Source organism: Ascidiella aspersa, chromosome 3, assembly GCF_963924565.1.
Source record: "Ascidiella aspersa chromosome 3, kaAscAspe10.2, whole genome shotgun sequence".
NCBI lineage: Eukaryota > Metazoa > Chordata > Ascidiacea > Phlebobranchia > Ascidiidae > Ascidiella > Ascidiella aspersa.
Genome location: NC_139449.1, coordinates 20,051,747 through 20,075,331, shown reverse-complemented (window position 1 = coordinate 20,075,331; position 23,585 = coordinate 20,051,747). Strand labels below are relative to the sequence as shown.

The window sequence follows — 23,585 nt, the reverse complement described above, 5'->3', positions numbered from 1 at the left end:
TAAGATGTCAAGTCAAACTGTTCTGCATTTTATATTGAATAGTATCAGGACTTCAGGAGTCTGCATCAACAATCCTTTTTTGTAACTACCAAAAAACACGCATTTGGAAAGACTTTTATTTCTAGTTTAAACATAGAGTTTTCCAAATTTGAAGTCGTATATCTTTAGGAAGACCATTTAACTTCTTAAGACATAGCAAACGCTCGCGTAAGGTTCCAGTAGCGAAGGTTTGGTCGGAAGGCCCAAGTTTATTGCGTCTTATGTTACTGGTGAGTGTGTGACTAATGTTGTTGTACACCAAGTAACAGGATGTCCGTTGCATATCAAAAAAGTTGTTTTCATTGTCTATGTATTGTTCTGGTTTCTTCGTACCAAGCAGTGTCAGCAAAGTATGCTTTAAATGTTCTTAAAAAGAAACACAATTTTTAAATTTAGCTAATATATAAAAAGGCATTCAAAGTTAAAGTTTAAAGGTCTTATTACAACAACTAATATGAAACAAAATATCACAGACCTGATGTTTGATGTTCGAAGTTTTCTGCAAGCCTCGTTCGAATAACAGCAATTAAGGCTTTTTGTACTTTATCTGAGGATTTTTCTAAGAGTGAGGAAGCAAGACGGATTTGCCACATAGAAAGAGTAGAGCTATGGCTTAAGTCCATTCCACAGCAAGTCTGAAAACAACATTATATGCGTAGGCGTAAAATTTTGAAACAATCAGATAGTAATGCACAGTTTTTAATGATTTATTTGCACACTGTCAATAATTAGCGGGCACAACCTATTTAAAGCGGAAAGGCAGAATTAATTTTACGGGGCGGTTTGGAAAACTAATTATCGTTTATTCATTGGCAAACTTCAATTAATGGTGACATTTAGATCACGACAATGTACGTTATAATATACCCGGAATATTGGCGTGCCAGCTAAAGGCTGCTTGAAAACTATAAACAGTGAAACTTTGTTTGGCATTAAGCAAAACAAATCCTGCAATGAAGGACGTTTTGAAATGTTACGCCCGTGGGTCGTGCTTCCCGCCGGTTGCGCAACATAGGGCCATAGATAAAGTGGATACATTTAAGAAATAATAAACATTTATGACTCTGTATCCGCTCAATATTTACCATGTTCTCATTCCTAAAAATAGCCACAGTATTATAACAATTTCTAAACCAATTAGAATCTACGGCAACTTAGTTTGCCATAATAGAGGTGCTTGGTATAGCCGCGGTGCCTCAAAAAATCCGTTTTACCTGAATATTCGCTGTTGAAAGCTGCACGTCCAGAGAAAATTTCTTTTTAAACAACAGTTATTACGATTATAAATGTAAAAATTACGGTCGCATTCTTATTTTCATTGGTACATTGTTAATGTTAATCAATCAACAAAAATATACATTTCGCGATGTAATACCCCATATTGCTTTGTATATCGTTAAAGTATTACAACCAGAAATTGATAATGCTCATTAAATGGCTAAAATAACAACAACCGATTGATAGTGCATCCCGAACTTGGAGTTAGCAATTACATGAATGGAGATTGTAGAGTCTAAGGCAAAATCGTAAAACAGGATAATTTTGTAAAGCAGAATAGATGATAAGATAGAGGTTTCAGTTACATATAGGCCGCTGGGCTAAACCAAGGAGTTTCCTCAGGCAATGCAAAGTAATTCACCTCAAATAGTCCCAAGAATACGAAAAACAACGTCGAATTTTGAATTTCTGATGATAACGAAACCATACGAGACATGGTAACGTTCGTTTCATTCACGTCTGCATATAAAAAGAAAGGAAAACTAGCTTTAACAGCAAAGAAACTAATATTTTATGTTCGAATTTTAAAATTACCGCCATGACATAATTGTGCGAGCAAGTTTGGAATATTTTCATGGAGGATAGATGGTCTGGAACAATGAGTTATTTTCATGGAACTCTCCGGATGACTCAAGAAACTACAGTAGCCCTGGAAGAAAATAATAATAATAATAAACAAGACAATTCTACTCTTAACGAGGTTTTTACCTTGGGGTCCTGGATATACGATAGGCAGCCAGATTTAAGCTTGACATATATACCGTTGTTTAAGACATCTTCAAGTTTTTTAGGATGCTTCTGTACATCAATGTGCATTGGCCAGTACCTTTCATCTTCAACAGATACCTAATATAGGAAACGAATCATCATGAAAAAAACTATAAAACTGATGAGTCAGACATAAAGGGAGGACTATAAAGTTTCACAAATCCATTTTTTCCACGAATTAAACGTTAACGATTTAAAGGCAATAGTAAAAAGGTTGCTATGCGATTTTAATATTTACGTGATTGTTCTTAAGTTTAGAACGACAAATAATACACCTACCGATTGCAAGAAGTCTGCCTCCGGTAACATGCAAGGGGCCATACTTTTGATGGACACACCGGAATGTTTGTGTGTTGGCAAATACTTTATATTGACACGAGCGTAGCAGGGACGTTGATGCGATACGTCAATAGGAATGAGTAGGCGGTTTTCAGCTGCCATTGCGTACATGTGCCTGAGCGCCTACACAACATGAATCATTACAATAAAACTAACTTACGGATTTATCTAAATTTGAGGTATTTTACGTATCGCGCCTAAGGTAAAGCTACACCGCTCAACCATAGAAGGTAAATTTTTAGATACAACTAATAAATTAACTGTCAACAAATCTAGCGATTTCGTAAAAAACAGTTACCAACATATTTACCAAATTAAACACACGTTGCATTTTTATTAATTCTAACAGATTCGAGCTGGTTATTATAACGCTTTCCATTTGAGACAGTTGCTCACCTTCGTTTTATATATTTTTCATCCAATTTTACATATTAGTACACATGCACACTGTCATGAAATTTTCGACCATACGTAAATATTTATCGGCAAACTAACATTGTTTTGCACACTTTATTACTAACTAGTATAATTACCTGCAAGTGATATCGATTGTCACAACTTTTTGCAGGAAAGCAGGGGTATATGGAAATCAGCAGAGCGGCCACCGCCTTGTCAGTGGTACTTAACGTATATCTAAAGAATTCATAAAATATAGATGAATTTATTACCTGGCCTACTATGATAACTGCATTAGAACACGCTTAACCATCACAAAAACGTATTTAATTCATATTATATTAGTTTACCTGCATTTTCCCAAAAACAGAAATCCCAAACCCATATGTACCGCCATCTGAGTACCATAATTAACTTCCCCTTCGGTGCTGTAATGCAGAAATCTGCAAATCTGTAATCAGGCAAATTGCACATTGTGATGAGGTAAGTACAGTCTCGCAGGAACTATTGTTACATGTCCTACGAGAACGTAAGCTTAAATAAATGCAAATTACAAACCTGAAGCGCTTTTAAATTGCCACTCCCAGCCACAACCATACACAGGGAAATTAGACACGAACTCAAACAAGTGTCAAACAAACGTCGACCAATCACCTAAACAAATTTGTAAAATACTATCAAAATATCGTAACAGGGTGTTAAGTTATGGGATTCTTTGCAATTAATTATCCATTAGAAACAATATTTAAGTTTTAATAAGCCATACAAGAAAATCGGCAAGAATAAGGCATCATTATAACCTATCGGGTAAAACTACATCTAACCTCAAGTGGATTCATGGGGTTGTCTAGCTGAGACTGGTTTGAGAGAGATAAAAAGAAATTTACGAAATGAAGCAAGGTTTGGTAAGCAGTTTTCTCTTGGGAACCGGCATACCTGAAAATGAAAAACGAAAACCTACAACATTGTCAATTGAAAAAAGATTGTTAAACTAAACATAAATAACGAATAAAAGTACAAACATTTTCAAGAAAAATATTTTTTTTGGAAAAAATTATAATTCACTAAATGTACAACCTTAAACCGAGGGCGACACAAGCGCCGGCGATGATAGAGGAGTGACATTGTAAAATTGTGTGCTCGTCGAACTCGCCGTCGCCAGCACTTGTCAATCCGGACTCAGTCAGATGTGAGCTGATTACTGACGGGATGTGACTTTCAACCTAATAACAAAACAAGTAAGACGCCAATCACGTTGTTTAAAACCCAATACCAATAGGATAACCAGCTTAACCAACAAATTCTACACAAAAGAAAAATAGATTTGTCCCGGTATGCTAAGCTTTAGACAAGAATATGTATCGGTTTTAACTATTTACTAACCCATTCAACGGAAGGCGTGATCTGATCCCACAGAATGATTGCCCTGCTCATCGTCCTCAGGAGTAGTTGCTGGGGTTTAATCGACTCTAGCAGGTTTATAGTATTTGGCGCAATAAACCAGTCTGCAACAGCACTATATCAAGACAGGAAGATAACTGTTAACCGGCAGGGCAAGACAGTTATTATCTATAGTTTTTATGGTTAAGTAATTTAAGATTGGGGGGGGATGTTCAACGGTATTCTACATAAAACTTTAAAACATTGGGAAACAATTTCTACCTGTTGTTGGTCTTTAAATACATAAGGGCGAGGGCCACTGTTGCCCCAGGACCAGTTACTTCAGTGTTTACATGATCCCCTTCCAATATTTGGTGTTCACTGTACGAACCAGTGTTGTGACTCGGGCTGTACGCCTCATGAGACCTAAAAAAGTGGGTGGTAGTATTCCAGTTTAAGCAACGGTTTTGCACATTAGTGAACGTTAATTAAAAAATAACTTTATGACAAAATGTAATCATGTAACTGCCCGCCATCATACCAATGAACAACAGTTCTGTTCCTCTTGTGCTTTCCAGTCATGTAATAGAAAAGTTGATCTGACATGTTCAAGTCAGATAGTTCTGGCATTCCGTCGCCCTTGCCCAAGGTTACGAGACCTAATGCAAAGCCAGCACTTAAGGCATAAGATTCGCGCTCTGTGCAAACCTCACTGTCGCTGTTTGGGGTACGATCTAAAAAGAAACACATTTCTATAGAAAACGTAAAATCTCCAGAAATGGTTGGAAGTAAAGCTTTGAACTTTTCCGACAGCTTAAAAAAAATAAAAATAAACTTTTAAATAATGTGAAAACGATTAGGACCAACCAATTTCTTTCAGCATGACCTCCGCCACCAATCGCTGAGAAGAACCCATGTAGAGAAAGCCCACGGCTGTGACCGCCGCAGTTTGAACTCTGTATGGGATGTCAAGTTGAGTGGAAGTGGCAGGCAACAGGGCCGATATGTGCACACTTAAGACCCGCATCGTGGATAAATCGCAGCTACCACATCTAAACAATTTATTAAGATGTTGAAAATTCTTGACTTGTTACAAACATTTAGTGAAACATTTATTCTTGTATAAATATTTCATAACATTTCGTTGTTAAATGTTTATAGATGTCAAGTTGGTCGCTGAAAATCTGGAATAGGCCACTTTCTGACCCTCGGGTCTGGCGCTCGCCATTTCTGCACTATCTAAACATTTTTAAAAGGTATGTATAATCAACTTATATCTACTTGTCACTGGCCAGTCCCAGCAAGAGACCGATAGTCGTTGGCTCATGGATCTTTTGTAAGTAATCGTGCACATTAAGGGTTTGTAGATCCTGTAGATGGTTATTCAAGCCGAGACCAAGCAAAACACCTTTAACAGAGAGGCAACATTTATTAATGCATTGTTGTTATTTAGTATTTTTAATTTAAATTTTCAAGAGAAGCACGATTGTAAATTTACCGACCGGCATGATCAGTTGACGGTTCGACAACAGCTGATTCACTGTGACTATCGCTCCTCGGTGCTTTAGCTTGAAGCCAAGACTTTTTCTGAAAAATCATTAAGACCACTAGGTCATTTATAAAAAAAAATACAACCAATAGTAAGAAAAAAATTAATGAAACCACATACAAATAATGCGTTGTAAGAGTATCCGTTATATACCTGCGTTGGACAGAGAGACAAAGCAGCAGCGACCCCATTGTGGAAATATGGCCACTCAACAGTTTCAGAAGGAAGTTCCGTTTCGCTGTTAGCCAGAGTTATTGTGGAGTTGCTACAAAACAGGAAGCACATGTAAAGTGATCGACATTCGATCATTATAAGGTTGATTGTAACAATATCGTTATCAATTATTATCCCCGTAACGCAATACGCAATACAAAAATCACTGCAAAGAAATAAGTATGTGCGTTTTACTATAGCTTTGGGTAAAGGTAGCTCCTATTAAACCTACTCAACGTCTTTTCCTGTAAGATCTAAAGGTGGAACGTCAACAGTATCAGTACTTGAAGGAACTTGGCTCCTGAAAATAGTTAAATAAAAGTGTGTTACTGGCTTTAATACACATCAGGACCGAACTGTGATGTTTATGAGAATGGATACTTTGCCATGCAACCAAAAGAGCGAGACCCGATACGCAACAGTACCCAATGCAGTAATATGAAAGCCAGGTAAATAGAGGCCAACTAAATACTTTTGACACATTCTTCATGAAATAAGCCTACTGAACGTTTTTTTTATTTATGTGGGTCAATCAGAGCTGGCTTAACCCATTTTGTTGAATTTGTGATGACAAATAAACAGTTATCTTATTGCTTATTTACGGGACAGCGAAAGTAAATAAGGTAAACGCCTTGTTTACTCATTGCAAAAAATCTGAATAAACAACGGGTAGTTATGACCATCGAGGTATTGGTTCTTTACTGTTTTTTTCTGTACGCGTGGCCTGGTTAATTGTTTGTTTCATAGTCTGGGACAAACATATAATATTGGCTAATTGACTGTGCTCCTCTAACATACATTGCTTCGGTAAGAAATGTGGTAATCTGGGGCAGACTTGGACAACTAGATTTATTTTAGCTTTTTTAAATTAGATTAGAATTAAAATTAGAGCATTTCAGTTTTTTCCAAATTCGATTAGAATTAGATTTAGATCATTTTGAGTTTTCTCAAATTAGATTATAATTATAATTACCGAATTCTTAAAAAAACGAATTTGAACTAGAATTTAAACTAAAATTACATTTTATGATTCACACTCAATTACATTTAAATCGAGAAGTATTTTAATAGGAATGTGCATGTCAATTATGTGTGTGCTAATTTTAAAGCATTTTAGCATAGCATATGATTTTTAGTCCGTAAAAATTATGTTTCAACCAAAGAGTTTGAATTCAAATTCTTTGTTTTCACTAAAAGACTAAAAATGTCGTTGGAGAAAGTAGGATTTTTGGTAAAATCCGAATTAGATTAGAACTAGAATTCGAGCACACAAGCAATTCACAAATTAGATTAGAATTAGCCGCATTTTGCTCTAATTCATTGAATTAGAAAACCAGAATTATCTAGTTGTCCAAGTCTGATCTGGGGCAATTTACAGAATACAAATATTGTTGTGTTGTGACCAAAATATATAGCCCTGAATAATCAAACCTATAATGCAACATCCCTCTTCCTACTGATAGAGCCAGTGTTCTGTTTAGAAGTTGGACTAAACGATATTGCTTTTGTTCCATGTACTCCCGATCACTGCAACAACAAGTCTGGCGTAAATATAGTGATAACTCAAGTAAAACATGTTCTAATGGATTCGACATAAATTGAATTCTTACTCTATGCGAATTTGCTGTTGCAGGAAAATTTTTGCCGGCTTGGTTGATTGAAGAAGGTTGTGTGCATCGGCCATGCGATGATCAGTGTGAAACAACAACCTATAAGAGACAGTTTTTTTAATTATGCGCAGCTGCCGCCACTATTGACACTTAAAAAATATTTTAGCTGAAAATTAAAGCCCGGTAATTAATAGAATGGACAACACGTTGCGTAAAAACAACTTGCTTCATGTAATGTTTAAAAAATATTTCTAACCTCGTTACATTATCGTCCGTAGTCGGAGTAGCAGTATGTCCATTTTCTTCAGGCAGTGTGTTGTCATCGACCTTTAGGAGATCAAGAAGTTCTTGGTCTTCTTCATGCTGATCCTCGTGAGGTCCATTGTCACTACCCTGCCATGCCGAGCGCATCGGATCAGTGGAAGAACAGAGCTTTGCGTGTTTCCAATCGCCGGCATTGGGTTGGATTTGTGCCACCAAATCAGTGCGTCCTGATAACGAAAGTACCGTTATTTACAAAAGCACACTTGTTCAAAAGTGGTTTACAAATGGGACAAACATTGCAACTTTTTTTAATGCTGTTCAGCATTTTTTTTTCGAAAACAATTAAATAGGAACGAAAAGAAAGAATGTCGACACAAGTAAAACACCATAAAAGCGCACTAAAGTCGAACTGACATATAGCAAAAGTCACATGAAAAATGATCAATAAAATAGAAAGTTGTAATAGTTAAATATTGTTCACCTAACAATTCAAGGGCTTCAGATGATAGAGAAATATCTGGATTTGTAGAACAGACGTCCAGTGCGTTGTATACTGCCATGGAAAAAGCGCCAGGCCATGTTGAAAGGCTGTCACGGTTTACCCCGGCAGCGACAAGAAAAGAAAGTACTCGTTCTTCCCTTGTCTTGCTAGAATCTTTTATAATTTTATCTGTCCGGTCATTGCAGCATTGAGAGAGACTAAAAAATAGTAGATTGATGTTAACAACGGACTTGGTCAGAAAAACAAACGGCAAGCCTATAAAATTGAAGCGTAATATATAGTAGGTTTGCTTAGTTAGATTAAATTTGGCTATTTTGTTTTTTCTGATGGTCTAAAAGTTACGCTGTAAGCAGGAGTTTTGTTAATTGTTATGTTAAAACTTTAACTTTGGAAAAAAGTGAAAAATAAATTTCCCACCCAAATTAGAGGTGTTTTCCATCTGCGTGCTAGAATATTCGTAAAAATTTCAAAGACTAATGGGTTATTATCTAAAACAGTGATTCTAAAAAGTTTTGCTGTCACAAACCTCCTTTCAGTTTCGAAAACTTTGGTGCGGTACACATAAACCAACTTACAAAATACGATTTGCCAAAATGTTCACATTTCTGGATAAATTTCTTTAAAATTCGACAAGAATGTCCGGAATGACGTCCAAAACATGCACAAGTTACTAACGTTCATGTTTGTTAGTTTTTTGCGTCATAACGACTTTTTTATCCCCCAAAAAATGTCTTGTGCGCTTATAACGTAACAATAAAAAATTTACTTTCCATAGAATCGGAAAACTTTTTAGCTTAACAATAAACAACACTGGTTCACTGAAACAAGTGATATCACCACAATTGCTAGGCGGTCGTTCTTTACTATTTATTGGCAATTTTAAGTTCGACAAACAGTTCATGGCGACCCCCAGACAGGCTGGTGCAACTACCCCCAAACCGCACTTTACTAACCACTGCTCGAGAATAATGACGCTTGGTAAATAATTAAACAACATTTAGCTATTTAGTTGAATCCGAGTAAAAAAAAATTGATACATGTAATTGTAAACGCAGTGGTAACAAAAAGTACATCAAAAATACAAAATATAGAAAACGGATACTCACTTAAAAGTAGTTTTCATCAAAGGGGCAAAAACAGTAATATTTGGTTCATCTGAAGTATTATACAAGCATTCCCAGACCTAAGCAATATTACCATTTTTCAATACTAACCAAAAAATAAAAAACCTCAAAAAATTAGTAGCAAACTTAAAAACTACTTGGATTATGACTTTAACAAAATAGGTGTTAAGAGCAATTCGAAATCAGAACATCTAAAAACAACCTTAAGCACAGTTTCAATTCTAACAGTAACACCAGGAATGTATGGTATGGGTGATTTGCACGATCCAACTCTAACAATTTCATCCAGGTTTTCAAACACAGATGGGTCAAGTTTGGATGAAAAAGAACCAGGCATGCGAAGTCCCAGATCTTTGAAAAAGGGAAAATAATTGGAAAAAAAATGAGCTAGGCCAAGAAAGAAAGTAAAAAATGACTATATATGTTTATTATTTAGAACATAAAATAAACACTTTGATAAAGAAAGAAACATTCAAAACTATTAACGATCCAACAAATATTACAAAAACACCAGAAAGCAATAGCCTTTATTTAAAAAAAATCTAAACCCTACCTTCCTCATGGGTCAAATTGTCCTCTTCCATAACTTTTGAAAACAAATACATGGGCATAAGTGACGGATTGTCCAATGCATAAGTGTAAAGAAACTTAAATTGGTTCAGGTCCTGGGCAAATCGGAATAACAGTGGAGACATAAGAGTTAAATTGTGCCATGTTAGCTGGTTTAGCTTTTGTTCCTATCACATAAAAAATGGTTGTGTAAAGATACAAAAAACATAACAAAATGTAAGTTTGATTAAGTGTTATCCTAAATTAGAAAATAGTATTTACCTCATATACCAGATGCAAACAGGAAAACACAGGCAAAAGTACATTATTGTTTAAATGAACCGAATCTCCCAGCAAAGAACCATCCATGCTCTTTCTCTTGGTAATTGAATGGCCCTATTAAAGAAAATACAATTCTTTAAATAAAGCTAACCTTTAAACAACTAAAAACTTGTAACAACTATATGCCAACCATTTCAACATGTAATTTGGTTAGTTAATAGATATACTTCTTGTTTACATACAAAAGTAACATAATTCTTTATAAATATTGTATGATAGTACCAGGCTTCCCATGTTGTATGAAAAAATTGCATCCATATTGCTGTCACCACTGCAATTAAAACCAACATTTTGCTTGTGATAAGAGCTCTCCAACAGGTATTCCCAGTCCTGTAGGTTACATTAAAAAAGACATGTCTGGCAGTTGTTAGGTAAAAAAAATTATGTTAGATGTTATACCAACAATATATAACAAATACTCGCAACACAAAAGGGAAAAACAAACAAATTACTACTTATGGAAGCATAGGAATGTCAAGCGTCATTTTTTAAACTATATTGTAACTGGCAAAACCCTTCAAAAAACAACAAAATTTACTTTATTAAATAAAATGTGGTCAATTAGTTACAATCTTAAACAAACCTTGGAGTCACATTTCTCAGTTGGCCTTGATTTTTTAGCAGCAACAGCTGGAGAGGCAGACATGTCAAACTAAAGAAACAAGTCATATTTTAGTTAAGTTTAACCTATTACGTGATTACCAAGAGAGTAGTGTAGTGGAAAATTAAGAACTATATCATAAAAATCAGTTGCTGTAAAGTTATTACTTAAACAAACACTTTCGAAGGCTTAATCTATTTAAAGTATACACATTGCAGCTCAGCCTACATTCATTGATTCGCCACATGCGGTTGGGTGAAGAGAAAACATCCCCATTCCAGTGTAGCCCAAATATTCCATCAGGGAATCAACAAAAAGGGACCACTCCATTTTGCTTCCATTTAGAGCACCCGGTGCATGTCTACTACTGTACCACTTCATGGCAAATGTGAGGTAATTGTCATTTGGTAAGGTGTACCTCAGTGCTTTTAGACAGAGTTTAACTGGAATCAAAATACAACTTAAACAGTCCACATATGTCTTTGTTACGATCTTGAAAATATTTGAAAAAAAATACATCTAAATATAGGAAGCGTAGCATCAAAAGTAAACATGCCTGTTTTAGGGGGCTTTTCTTTATTGATTAGGGTTAAATTAACATGACTCTCTAATATCAGTACCACAACTCATTTGTGGACTAGTCGCACAAAAACCTTAGGTGCAGGCTAAAATACAGAAAATATGGTTTACCACATCCACAAGGTCTTATTTAAAAAAAGATTTATTTTCATGAGTGAATTCAGAGCAAAATTAAACAAAAAGTGAAAAAAATAAATTAAAGTGATAACAATACCTAAGTCTGAGGAACACATTGCAGGTATATTGACACGATACAGCTTTCCACCAGTGACTTCCAATATCATAGTTGGTCCAACAACATGAGGAATACCAGTCAAGCGGGATGTAAACGGGGTTGCAGAGTAAGCAAACTCATCGTTAGTAAGTATGCTGATTCCGTCTCCACTGTAAGCCAATTCCGGTACTGGCGAAAGCAAACCAACCTGTGGTAATAATATTAGGGATGAGCGGACAATTTATAAGATCACTGACATCAAAACACATAAAATACATATAAAGCGCTCAGCTGATCTTGTTAAATAAAACTAACTTTTTAATAAGGATTTTAAACTGCGCAATTTAAATACATATGTTTAATTCAATGTGGATCTAATTTTGGTGTAAAATTGTAGTATTTTATTATTAAGCCAAAAATACCAACGACTTATTTAAAAGTATTCAGCAGTGTTCGAAACAAGGTATATAAAAAAACTCAAGTCCCAGTCAAGTCATTTGTTTAATAACTTAAGTCCAAGGCAAGTGTTTTTGAAAAAATTACAAGTAAAGTCACAAGCAATTCCAAGTCAAGTCCTTATCATAAAAACTAAATGTTAAACTACTAAAATTGGTAAATTTGTCTGATATGGAAAGTAAAAAATAGCCCATAACGCAACATATAACAAGCAAATAGTTTTATTGGAAAAACATAAATAACCCAATTTTAACTATGCCTAATAAAGACACTTTATTTTAACGCTTCAAGCCATTTGTCCAAACGACTTAAGTCAAGTAATTAATTTTGCCCAAAATATTGAAGTCAAGTCCAGTCAAGTCATTTGAAAACAGTGACTGAGGTGCACTTAAGCCAAGTCGTTGACTTGAGTCATTACAAGACTAGTATTTAGACCAGTGATTCCCAACTGTGTGCTGCGGCACACTAGTGTGCCTCAAGAGTTTGTCAAGTGTGCCGACAAACTTTTTGTAACTTCGGAAATAAAGTATTTGTATTACCAATAGACATACATGCAAGCATTTTAGACTTAAATATGATCTATTCATTACTTACATATAGTTTGTTGTGTGTAAGGGCGACAGTAAAATTACTCCATTGTTGTTCTGTTAAAAGTGTGCCACAAAATAGTTAAAAAAAAAATTTGTGTAACGCCAGCCAAAAGAGTTTGAGAACCACTGATTTAGGCAAAAGATGTGTAGGAATAAATACATTACAATTCACCTCATCCAAGCTTCCCATAGCACTTGTAGGCCTACTTGGGTGGGCTGGGGTGCTAATGGGCTGTGGGGTCACTGGAACAGAGGTGTTGGTACGCAGACCATGGGACATGTTTAGAGAGGCCAGGGGAAGGCCACTGACATTAATTTTGACCACCTTGCAGTATCCCGAGTGCAACACCAAACAACCATTCAAGTCCAAAATGGCAAACATGTTGTGGTCCTCCATAAAATAAAGTATTTTAATACAGTCTAAATTAAACAAATATTACTACAAAAATCAAAACTTAAATAAGAGACAAAATTCTTTGTAAAATGATTTTATCTGACTGGTGGTAAGTCATCCATATACAAACATGGCTTACCACTAGAGCGGCTGCATCCCTTGCTTGGATACAGGTTACTGCGCCGAAGATTAGCTGAGTCTTGTCGTTACTCTGACTGTAACGAACCACACGCAGCTGTGACAAACCGTCAATATGATAGGCCAGGTAAGTCTGATTGCACAAATCTGCAGTCTGAAACACTTTAGTTGCCTTGCCTGAAATTAAAGGCACACTAGCGTTGGGCAACATTACATGATTACCGAAAAAAAAAAAACATGAATACAAAAAATGAAATTTTCATTTGGGACTAATGTTTTTTTTCTGTTAATAGCAAATACCAATAAATTGAGGAGATGATAAGAATTTTTATTTGAATTTTCAAAAAAGATTCCAAACAGACCTAATTGTCAACAATAAAAAATCTAATACCAACGCTAAGGCCCTCTCTTGTGCTTGAGAGGGATTCAGTCCACATGTGTTCGAAACACAACTCCGGCCTCAATGGCTCTGCTGCTTCATGAATACTGTTGTTGAGGCATAATGACTCGTGCGACAGTGGTGTGCATGGAGATCTCGTCAAATGTGGTGAGTGACGCAGTGGAGAAAATGTGTTACTGTAAAATTAAACATTTTATGACACTACATTAAAAATATTATTGCCAAATTCTTAACAAAAAAAGACAATTTGCTGATTTGTAAATGCTCAGCTCTATAGATGGCTACCGTTTCATATAAAAAAGGTTGAATGTAAGATCTTAAACAAAATAAAATGAACACCAAACTAACCTTTGTAACAGCATGGATCCCGGAGAAAATGCTTTGCTTGAATGTGGGGTGTAAGAAAGGTGAGCTAATGATGGATTGCCACGATTGGCCAATGGGGTCTTGTTAAGCCCGGATATTTGCATGTGTCCTGACTGACCCATATTAGATGAGTTGTAACCGATTGGTGATCCACGGTAGCTGCCCCCTCGATATGGCGACAATCCTGGACTGGAGAGTGACATATGGCACAGACTGCTAATCTGCAATTGCAAAGTCAGTCAGAGGTTCAAAATTTTTTTACAGGTCATTTTTTAAAACATACTCCTAACAGCCAAACAAATTTGTGACTAACATTAACATAGATACGGTATACATACTGATAGACACTTTAACCATACCACTAAGCTTTTTGTTCAATGTTATAGTATCTCAGGACGTTTGTAGGTTTGTTTTGAAAGTAGGATGTCAGGAGATATTACACATTTATGCCTTAAAAGCAAAAAAATACTTTTAGAAATCCCAACCTGATGCTGTTGATGTTGTGGCTTGGCAGGCTGCAGTGCATTAATGTCATTAAGACATACTTGTCTCGCTTTCCAGATTGTGTGCAAACCATGACGCTCATCACACGTCATAATAAAGTCATCTTGGCAGTGCACAACAGTAACATGAGATCTGTTCATGTATCTCACTATTCCTGGAAACACATGATTATTTTCTCAAATGGTTAATGGTATTGTAAAGATTTGGAACAACAAAAAAATAAAAAAAATGTTATGAAGATAACAATAAAAGTTATTTGTGACTATTCACGCATTTGTAAAAGGTGTCAACACACTTTTAGAATTATAATTATATCAACAATGTAAAAAAACAAAACAAATTTAAAGGCTTTTATTCTTACCGTGATTTTTAAGAATAATGGGAGAAAACTCCCTTAAAGGATGTTGCAGGCAAAATATTGTGGTTAGATCATTGTCAGTCAATCCACCGTTCCCTGATACTTTTGACTTGTTACTAGATAAATTCATTCTCTCAAACAAAAGACCATATTTAAAATTCCATACATCGCGTACCTAAGACATGATATTTAAAATATTATTAAAAAAATACAAAAACAAACAAACAAAAGGCAAATATATACATAAAAAGTAAAAAAAGTTAAACATGGCATCAATATAAATATAACCAGAAATAAAATAGATAAAAAGATTAAGCGTACTATAAAAAAGTTTTTATTATGAAAAAAAAATTTAAAACATTCCATCATAGGCCAAACCTGATTGCACACCTAAATAGAAAGAGAAAATTTTGCCTAAAATGAAAGGCCCTGCAAAACTTTACTTGAAACTTTGATGTGATAAATACAGCTTAACATCAAACTGCATAATTTCCACTAGATAATTGTTTGAAACTTAAGACGTATAAGCCTTAACTTTGTTCAATGTGATATCAATACAGAATTTGGCCATAATATTTTCCTAAGCATGGTCGGTTAAATTGCAAGGAAGCAAGATATATCTGTTATATAAATTAGTTACTTTGTCATATAAAAATCTTATACTATACACAAACCTGGAAAGGTAGGGAGGTTACAAAGTTGTCACCATCTTCGCTAAAGACATGCAGTGTCCCATCAGCAACTACAGACACCCCGTCAACAGCTGCATAGGACTTTGGTTTGGGCAGGTCAAACTGATGTGGGTCTTCGCCATTCACTGAAAACTTGCACCACACAGCCTAAAAATGTTTTATCAATAAAGGCAATTCAGTACAGTAATATTTATGTTGCAAAACCTTCTTGTATCAACTGTGCATGTAATATTATAATAACAACAACAAGCTCAAAAAATAACAATGATGTTTCAATGACATTGTATAAATCAGTGATTGAAAAGTGACAATACAATTATCACAGAACATTCAGGTTACAACAAAATAATCTGCACATAAGTTATGTGAACGTTCGAAACAACAAAAAAGTCTTAGTGAAATAGGTTTTATATCATGGCAGTTCAATTACTGTTCTTGTCTCTATGGAACATTTTTGTTTTAGTATTAAATAGATTGTAGAACAACCAGTTCAGTACTTTATCGCTGATAATAAAATAACTTGTAGGCCCACTTTAAAAATGATTGCTTTTGACGAACAGACCATTGAAAAAACATTTTCATGACATTTTCCAATTTGGGAAAGCACAAGGCTTTCCAACAAAAATTAAATATATATTGACTTCAAATACTTAAAAAAAAAAAATATTTAACTTTCAACAGTATTATATGTATACATGTAAAGGTGTGTCTAGTGTCACTAATGAGCAGAGCAGTTGAAGTCAGATTATTTACTTAACACAGCAGAGTAATAAAAAATGGAATGCTTATTTCACGACTAATCTACACTTATTATTATCATAGTTCTAACTTAAGACGTAGAATAAAAAAATGGGGTAAATACCTGTTTAACAGCAGAATCAACCGTAAACGTCTTAAGCACGACATGTTCACGACTCCAAATCACGGTATTGCCTGACAAATACAACTCCTCTTCCAGACCATTATACATTCGCATTTGCCATATATCTGCATTCTATAACAAAAAATTTAAACCTTTTAAGTGACTGCCAAAAGCAGAAGTTCTCAAAAATTCATCATTTCAATCTTCAAAGGCAAATCACACCATAATTCCATTTTGCATCTATCAGAATACTTTCAAGAAAAAGTAAATGGGAAGTATGATGCTCTGCCTAGGTTTATTATCCTTAATTTGGACAAATATTTTTTTTTGCAAACTCAAGCTTTTTTTTCTTATTAGTGATCTTTAAATAAATTAAAAAGAAAATCTTTGATAGAATTTTATAGAAAAATCATTTATAGAATACAATATACTTACTTCAGTCCTATCATTTAAGGTGACTTGGCTAAATGTACCAAGAAGAGTACTTTGTGTGCTGTTTAAATTGTTGGCTTGGTTAAAATGCAAACAGAGCAAACCTGTCAAAAATCAGAATAGAAATGTTTTTAAAAAAATACATTGACAGTTAGCAAAATTTATGTGCATAAAAAATTAACCAGCTTCTCAGGTTATTGTATTTGTTCTCAAACGTTTAAACGACCCAATTAGTTGCTTTTCACAGGGTAAACTTTAAACGTTTGCAGTCAACAAATATAAAAAAAGATTTGTTTTTATACATTTCACACAAGGGGCATGACCGAGAAAAAACATTTAAATCTTAATTTTATTTATTTGTTAATTTTTGTGTAGTTAAGGTACTTACCTGGGTGTTGGCTATATGCCTGTTGCCCACAAGAAACAAATTCTTTTGGCTCCAGTGATACAATCATGCCGTGCATTTGATAGAATAAGTGTAAGAGAACTTCCAGGAAAATAAATGGAATGAAGTTTGTTACAGCACAATTTAGTACAAACTTATTAATAAAATAGGTTTTACTATCCCATGGGAAAGCTCATTTTCATATTATTTAAATCTAAACTAAAAACCATAGAAAAAATATAATCAAATATATTAAAACTAAAAAAATCAGCAACAAGATAATGAACATCTAAAAGAGGGGACACCAAATAGTGAGTCTGGGTCGTTCACTCTGGGTTGCAGAATACTTTTAAAATTATATTTGTAATTTCCTAAAATTTAGTTGTATTTTACTTAAGATTAACATCTTGCATTAATACAAAAAGGAAAATGTTACACAGAGTTGCCTAAACTTTAGTAAACAGAAAGCCATCGCAGACTCATCGAGTCTGTCAATCAATGATGCAAGCAGGCATTGGCGTATGGTTGTTTTTTGACTTGTTCATTCTGAGCCTGTGTAGCTCAGTTTGGTCGAGAGACGGTCCCGGTATGACTGGAAGTTGTGAGTTTGAACCTCATTGCAGGCTAGTTGTTTTTCTAGCCTGCCCTGCTTGCATCATTGATCAACAGACTCTTTTAGTCTGCGATGGCTTTAGGTGTACTAATAATACAGAAGCCGTAATCGTTGGTCAAAAAGCAGCTTGGGCTGTGGAGTCATAGTAGGACCCTGCGATGGACTTGAGAGAATTCAGTAAGACTAAGCATGACCACCCCAGTTCCAATAAGACATAAGCATGTGCACAATAAAATGGAATATAGGGGACTGGTGTAGAATCTGCTACTTTTTTTACAGTAACGAAATGAGTTGTCAAAACTAAAATCGCAAGGGAGAAAAAATAAATAATAATACTTGACCCACCCAAATCCAAACTTGCACCCTTACCCAAGTAGTGTTAGCAATAGAAACCCCCGAACGAAAATGTGATAAGATTCTAGACCAGCGCCGAATACAGCATTGTGGTGGATCGTTTCCACCAATTGTGGGTGGGCAAATTATACGACACCCTCTTCGAGTGAATTGTTGTAGCGTTTTTACTTTATTATTTCGTTGGTCATACTACGGTCTGCTTTAGATACCGTTGCTTTTCATTGTGTGTTTGCCAATTATGGTGGCGATTGTATTCTAATCTTGCGGGAAAAGTTTGATTCGCTCCAGTAGGCACTGGCTCCAGTACATCAACATAGAAACAATATTTGCCTGATAATAACGGCTCGACCATAGTTATTTCAAAACCAATTGCGTACCGGTAAAATGTTTTATTTTACGAGGCCATGTCCTTTTTTGCAAAGCCGTTCCGTAAAATCCTGTATTTAAATTATTTCAGTCGCATAAAGGTGTACGACATCGACCGTTTGTGAAAAGTTTGTGAAAGTTACTTGTTTTGGAAATTTAGACCAGGGACTAGGGAGTCGAACCGTTTGACTTTTCCGGTTAAGGTTCGTTTTGGGTTCAAGGATATTTTCGGAATCCGGTTCAGTTCCGGTTCGGTTTCGAGCAATTTAAAAGTTCTGGTTCAGCTCCGATTCGACCGTCGTTATATCAAAAGCGGTTCATTAAGTTCCAATTCGGATACAATATAAGTTGCGTTAAATCTAAAAATGTCGGTTCCGGTTCGACTCCCTGTTTTAGACGTCTCAATATGACGCAACTTTGTGGCATCTTTTCTTTATGCGTTGCGGTAAAACATTTTTTTACTTTCATCGCTGCTTTAAGAACAGACTATTGACAAATTGGGCACATTCACACATAACTAAAATTTGAGCACAATGCTGGATAGTATAGCTTTTATCAAGATGATTTCGCAAAAAATTTAGGAGGGTTAATTTACAACACAATGTCTAGAGGCTTATTGATTTCGCGCAAAACAAAAATAATTGCATTTTACTAGAATACCATATTGATCAAACAGAAATTTAATTTTGGAAATAGTGCGAGTCACATATTGTTATCCAGCTCAGGCTTACAAAAAAAACCTGCCATGATAACACGGCGCCTTTGCCTTTGGGAGGAAACGATTTTCACAAAACACAAGTAAAACATTAGGCCTAATTCTTCCTTACGCGGCATATTACCGGAAGACAAAACGTGTAAAATATTGTCAGATGCAACTCCAAAATAATTCCAATTATATTTTTAACTAAACGACAATTCTGTGGAGACTTCTGTTTTCCTTCTTTCAAGAGTTTTTCTGTTGACTATTTCGCAGAGCAAACCCTCCTCGCGCGGTAGCCGACTGCCACGTAAATTATACTTCAGGAAAAACCTTTTCCAAAAACGAAATGGCTCGTTTAAACCTTATCAAGAAATCGATCGTTTTTCGTTTTAATTTAAATCGTTTTTTTATAGCAAGTACATTAATAGTGCACAATCGTTAAACCAAATTAATTCGATCCTGGGTACTAGATTATAGTAATATCTAGATGCGATTGGCCGAGACGGCGTTTGCAGTTACTTATGATTTCTTTCACAACTGTTTTTCCGCTATACAATCGGAATACTGCGTGTTTCGCAAAATTCAATATTTTTTTTGATAAATTTTATTTGTTATAAGCCTTCCAGCACTGAATTCGTCGCGGGGCGGAAAAATGAAACGTGCATTTCAAAAAAATAACCGAACATGACGACAACGGAAAAAGGGGGAGAAGACGAGAGTAAAGCATCGGATTTGCACAAGCGGTAGAGGAATAGAGAGCACACCATTGTATAAGGCAAATGACAGCGAAAAAGGCAGACGACAATGACATTCAGTCAAAACTGTGTTTCCAAAACGACGCGCAAACCGCCACAAACTGTTTCTCTATATCCTACACACGCGCGCTTGTACAACACATTGCGAGAAGCCTAGCGGACCCCGGGAGGGGGGAATAATGGGGATGAAGCAGTGGTGTGCAAAAACCTGTACCTTTTCGGTGACCTTGGAAACCGAAAATAAAGCGCAATAAAATTTCGGTTTGAGAATCGGTTGGCTAAAACCAGGTTGCCTCGGACGGGGCGCTATATGAGCGATGGGTGTTAAACGGCAACTCATAAGGGTGCTCAGGTTGAATATAATAAGCTATCACTTGACAAAAAAGAAAGCACAGGGGTCGCGACGTAACCTTCGGACAGAAATACCGTAGTTCTCACAAAGAAACAAGTTGTGGAAAACCGCCCCAGCATGACAAACGAGGCGTGATTGGAATTGTCGATCGTGTGTGGTAGTTTACAGTAAAAGCGGGAACATATATCGGGAAAACAGTAGAATGGAAATCCGCGATAAAACCTCACCAATAAAATAACAAAGAAATGCTTTTGACGGTCTCTGTTGTGAAAAGCGGAGTATTAATTGTACAGTCTTGGTATTAAAGGACGATTTAAGACTGGCCGCACACGATCCATCTTATTTGGTGGCCTTCAATTGCTATAGTTTTGTGGTGTTGGAAGTGTGTTTGTGGGGTTGCTGTGGCGTTAAAAGGAAAAAGAGTTCATAAACGGAGCCACGCAAGTGGAGAAGTGCATATTAGAATCGAGAGAGATGTACATAGTTGGCGAATATGTCATTATAGTAGTTCTGTGATCGTGCGCCATGCGGGTATCCTTACAGCGCGACGGTTAAATTGCATATTTTTCTGTCGGTAAAACGCTGGCCGCGGCCGTTGCAGCCTTACGGCTATACTATTACTGGCACTAAGGATTCTCTTCAACATTTCCTAATTTGTCAAACGAAGCACCGCTTTGGCAAACAATAATTGGATGAAGTTACTACAAGGCTTGATAACCGATTTTTTATAAATCAATAACGAACAAAAGTTTGGGAAATAATAAAACTTTATACAGGTCTGGTGTAAAATACTTTGGATAGGGACACTGTTCGTTTTGGGAAAAATAATTTTGCAATCAAATTCAGGTAATTGAATGTAAATCATTCATAAAACATCAACACTGCTATAGTTTTATCCAAGAAGAACTCGCGCTAAAAGTTTTGTAGAGTTAGGTTATTTAGGTGATGCTGTGCGTTGAAAAAAGTTCAGTAAATCTAGATAGCTACTAACAAGTACAATTTGACAGTGCCGCTCGGTGGTAAATTGAATTCGGTTCAGTTGAAGAGATAAAAGGCAATCGAAAACTTGGATCATTTGGAAATCGAACCCAAGTAACTATAGACCAAAAAAATAAGAGCATCCAACACAACATTAGTTTTTTTTACAGAATATTTGCCATTTTGACATCAGAGAGCTTAAAAAGTCAATATTGCTTAAGGATTAATTATCTACCGAAAAAAAAACGTAATGAGAGATTTTATGTATTAGCCATGTGAAAGTGCAAAAAGTACATCATTCGATTTGAATTACATGTCGAACATCAGGTTTGTGTTTTTGAGGAATAGGGTAAAGTCTTCCTGTGCCTGGTCTGGGGGAAGGGGGGGTCTTTTAAGGGAGCAATCAGCAAACGCACAGTTACACGAACGCAGACGACCGAGGTTGGGCGAGTGCACACAGTGCTTCGGTGTCGCCACCGTTACCGAGCCTAACACAACACGAACCCAACACCACCCGATCAACGACAACAACAAAAGAACACGCCATAAACAACAAATGCGGGAGTTCGTCAAAACCGAAAAAGAGACGGCGGAATAACCAGGCCGAGAACGAACTGAAAGGAGGGAAGCCACCCGTAGATATATATACTACATAAATATTATAGCTATATAATACAATGGAGAGGTTGCAAGTGGGCTGCTTGGAACACAGAACAACACCACGAAAATAAATAGTGGTAAACAATTGCGCCGGCGAGCGTCTTGTTGCAATAAATAAGCGTCAGGTGTATACGAGCAGTCGAACGTTGGAAAAATGTAGCTTTAAGGAAAAGTGACGATACCTGTCATAAAACGACGTACGGAACAGCAAAAAATCATATTGGCTTGTTCTAAATAACTGCTGAATGCCGACATGGCATGTGCAACGTTGTCGGTAACAAACCCATACACTTACTCGATGGATTTGGATAACGTTGACGGAAGGTGACTGACAGTATATTGCCCTGCAGCAAAGATAGGTACTGTCAAGAGTATGTAGGACGCATACGTAACTTGAAAAGACATTGTAAGGCATCGTAGCGGTCGTCAACGAACATGGCAAATGATAAACAATCCAACGCACAAGCTCTTTACGTGCAACAATATTATTGACACGGTCCATTCCATGTCAGCCTGAATAGACATAAAAAACGCTGTAACATTCCCACAGTCCCGAATAAAAACGCAGACTGCACTTGTCGCTTGTTGCTCAGAGGTCTTGTCACGGAGATTTTTTCTCTTGGTGACTTCACAACACAAAACAACGTCGCATCACGGATAGTTGGCAAAAGACACACGATGACAGCACCTGGACTGTTCGTGTGCGAGAAAGAATGTAATATAGTCGATGTAACACGGTGTGTAGATATACAAAGGGACACACGCTTCTACAAGCTGCAATCGGTTCGATGTTTCTACCGCACAATACTGTCAACTCGGGCTTCACAGTGGCTGTTTCCTTTGGTGCTTATTTGCAAACTTGGTAGTGGTTGTAGTAGTCAAAAAACAAAGACATCTTCATCAATACAAATCGCTACATCTCGGCGGCTGGCTGGCTGGCCGACTGACTGACCAACGTCTGGAATTTTGCTGTGGCTATCTTAGCATAAAGGGCAAACGAAAAAAATACAGATCAGAAAACGCAGGCAACGAAGTTCATCGTGGGGAAGGCGGTTACCTAGTACTCGTTCCGCGATGGAAAACAGAATGTAGCAAGAGAAGAAAACGGGGGGAAAGAAGATATTTTGATGGCACTCGACGGCTAGTATTGCGAATCAACGGGGCGGCAGGCGGTTTGAACAGTGTGAAAAGGCAACAACAGACTGTGGCAACTACCAGAGGCGCTATTCTCGCGGCGACTTAAGGTAGACTGCGCGTAGTTGGTGGAGTACGACCTTGTTGTAAGTGGCCATGTCGCGCAGTGAGCTGTGCAGCATCAAACTGCGAGCGCAGAGAGTGTCCACGTTGCGAAAGAAGTCTAGAAAATACAATGATCCTATTAAAAACCTTTACGGACATAATGTTTTTTTTTACCGGGCCCTGACGTACAAATATATATATATAAAGTTGTTTGGACGTTGTTATTTAGGATAGCGTTATGCTT

General features: G+C 36.3%; 2 protein-coding genes across 3 annotated transcripts in view; both read right to left on the bottom strand.

Annotated features, from left to right (window-relative positions):
• Positions 1-113: 113 nt before the first annotated feature.
• LOC146160670 (anaphase-promoting complex subunit 1-like) lies at positions 114-17,522 on the bottom strand. Its single transcript, XM_083383795.1, has 41 exons — positions 17,328-17,522; positions 16,943-17,043; positions 16,508-16,639; positions 15,628-15,792; positions 14,957-15,128; positions 14,577-14,749; positions 14,074-14,312; positions 13,717-13,901; positions 13,327-13,502; positions 12,966-13,184; positions 11,748-11,955; positions 11,183-11,397; positions 10,937-11,005; positions 10,576-10,683; positions 10,294-10,407; positions 10,016-10,199; positions 9,665-9,813; positions 9,445-9,521; positions 8,318-8,535; positions 7,829-8,063; positions 7,573-7,671; positions 7,394-7,489; positions 6,195-6,263; positions 5,903-6,014; positions 5,703-5,787; positions 5,482-5,608; positions 5,068-5,252; positions 4,742-4,934; positions 4,483-4,626; positions 4,204-4,336; positions 3,898-4,043; positions 3,645-3,756; positions 3,379-3,474; positions 3,171-3,271; positions 2,958-3,057; positions 2,365-2,547; positions 2,026-2,163; positions 1,852-1,966; positions 1,679-1,776; positions 515-674; positions 114-405 (listed from the first exon to the last, which is right to left on the bottom strand). The coding sequence occupies exons 1-41, from the start codon at positions 17,401-17,403 to the stop codon at positions 122-124; spliced, it is 5,991 nt and encodes a 1,996-aa protein (XP_083239921.1). The 5' UTR covers positions 17,404-17,522; the 3' UTR covers positions 114-121.
• A 2,433-nt stretch (positions 17,523-19,955) lies between these two features.
• Positions 19,956-23,585, bottom strand: part of LOC146160669 (uncharacterized) — a 40,995-nt gene continuing 37,365 nt past the window's right edge. For both annotated transcript variants that reach the window (XM_083385555.1, XM_083385556.1), the window contains one exon: positions 19,956-23,459. In XM_083385555.1, the coding sequence (XP_083241681.1) occupies positions 23,326-23,459 (134 nt within the window). In that variant the 3' untranslated portion in view covers positions 19,956-23,325. The remainder of the gene's footprint in view (positions 23,460-23,585) is intronic.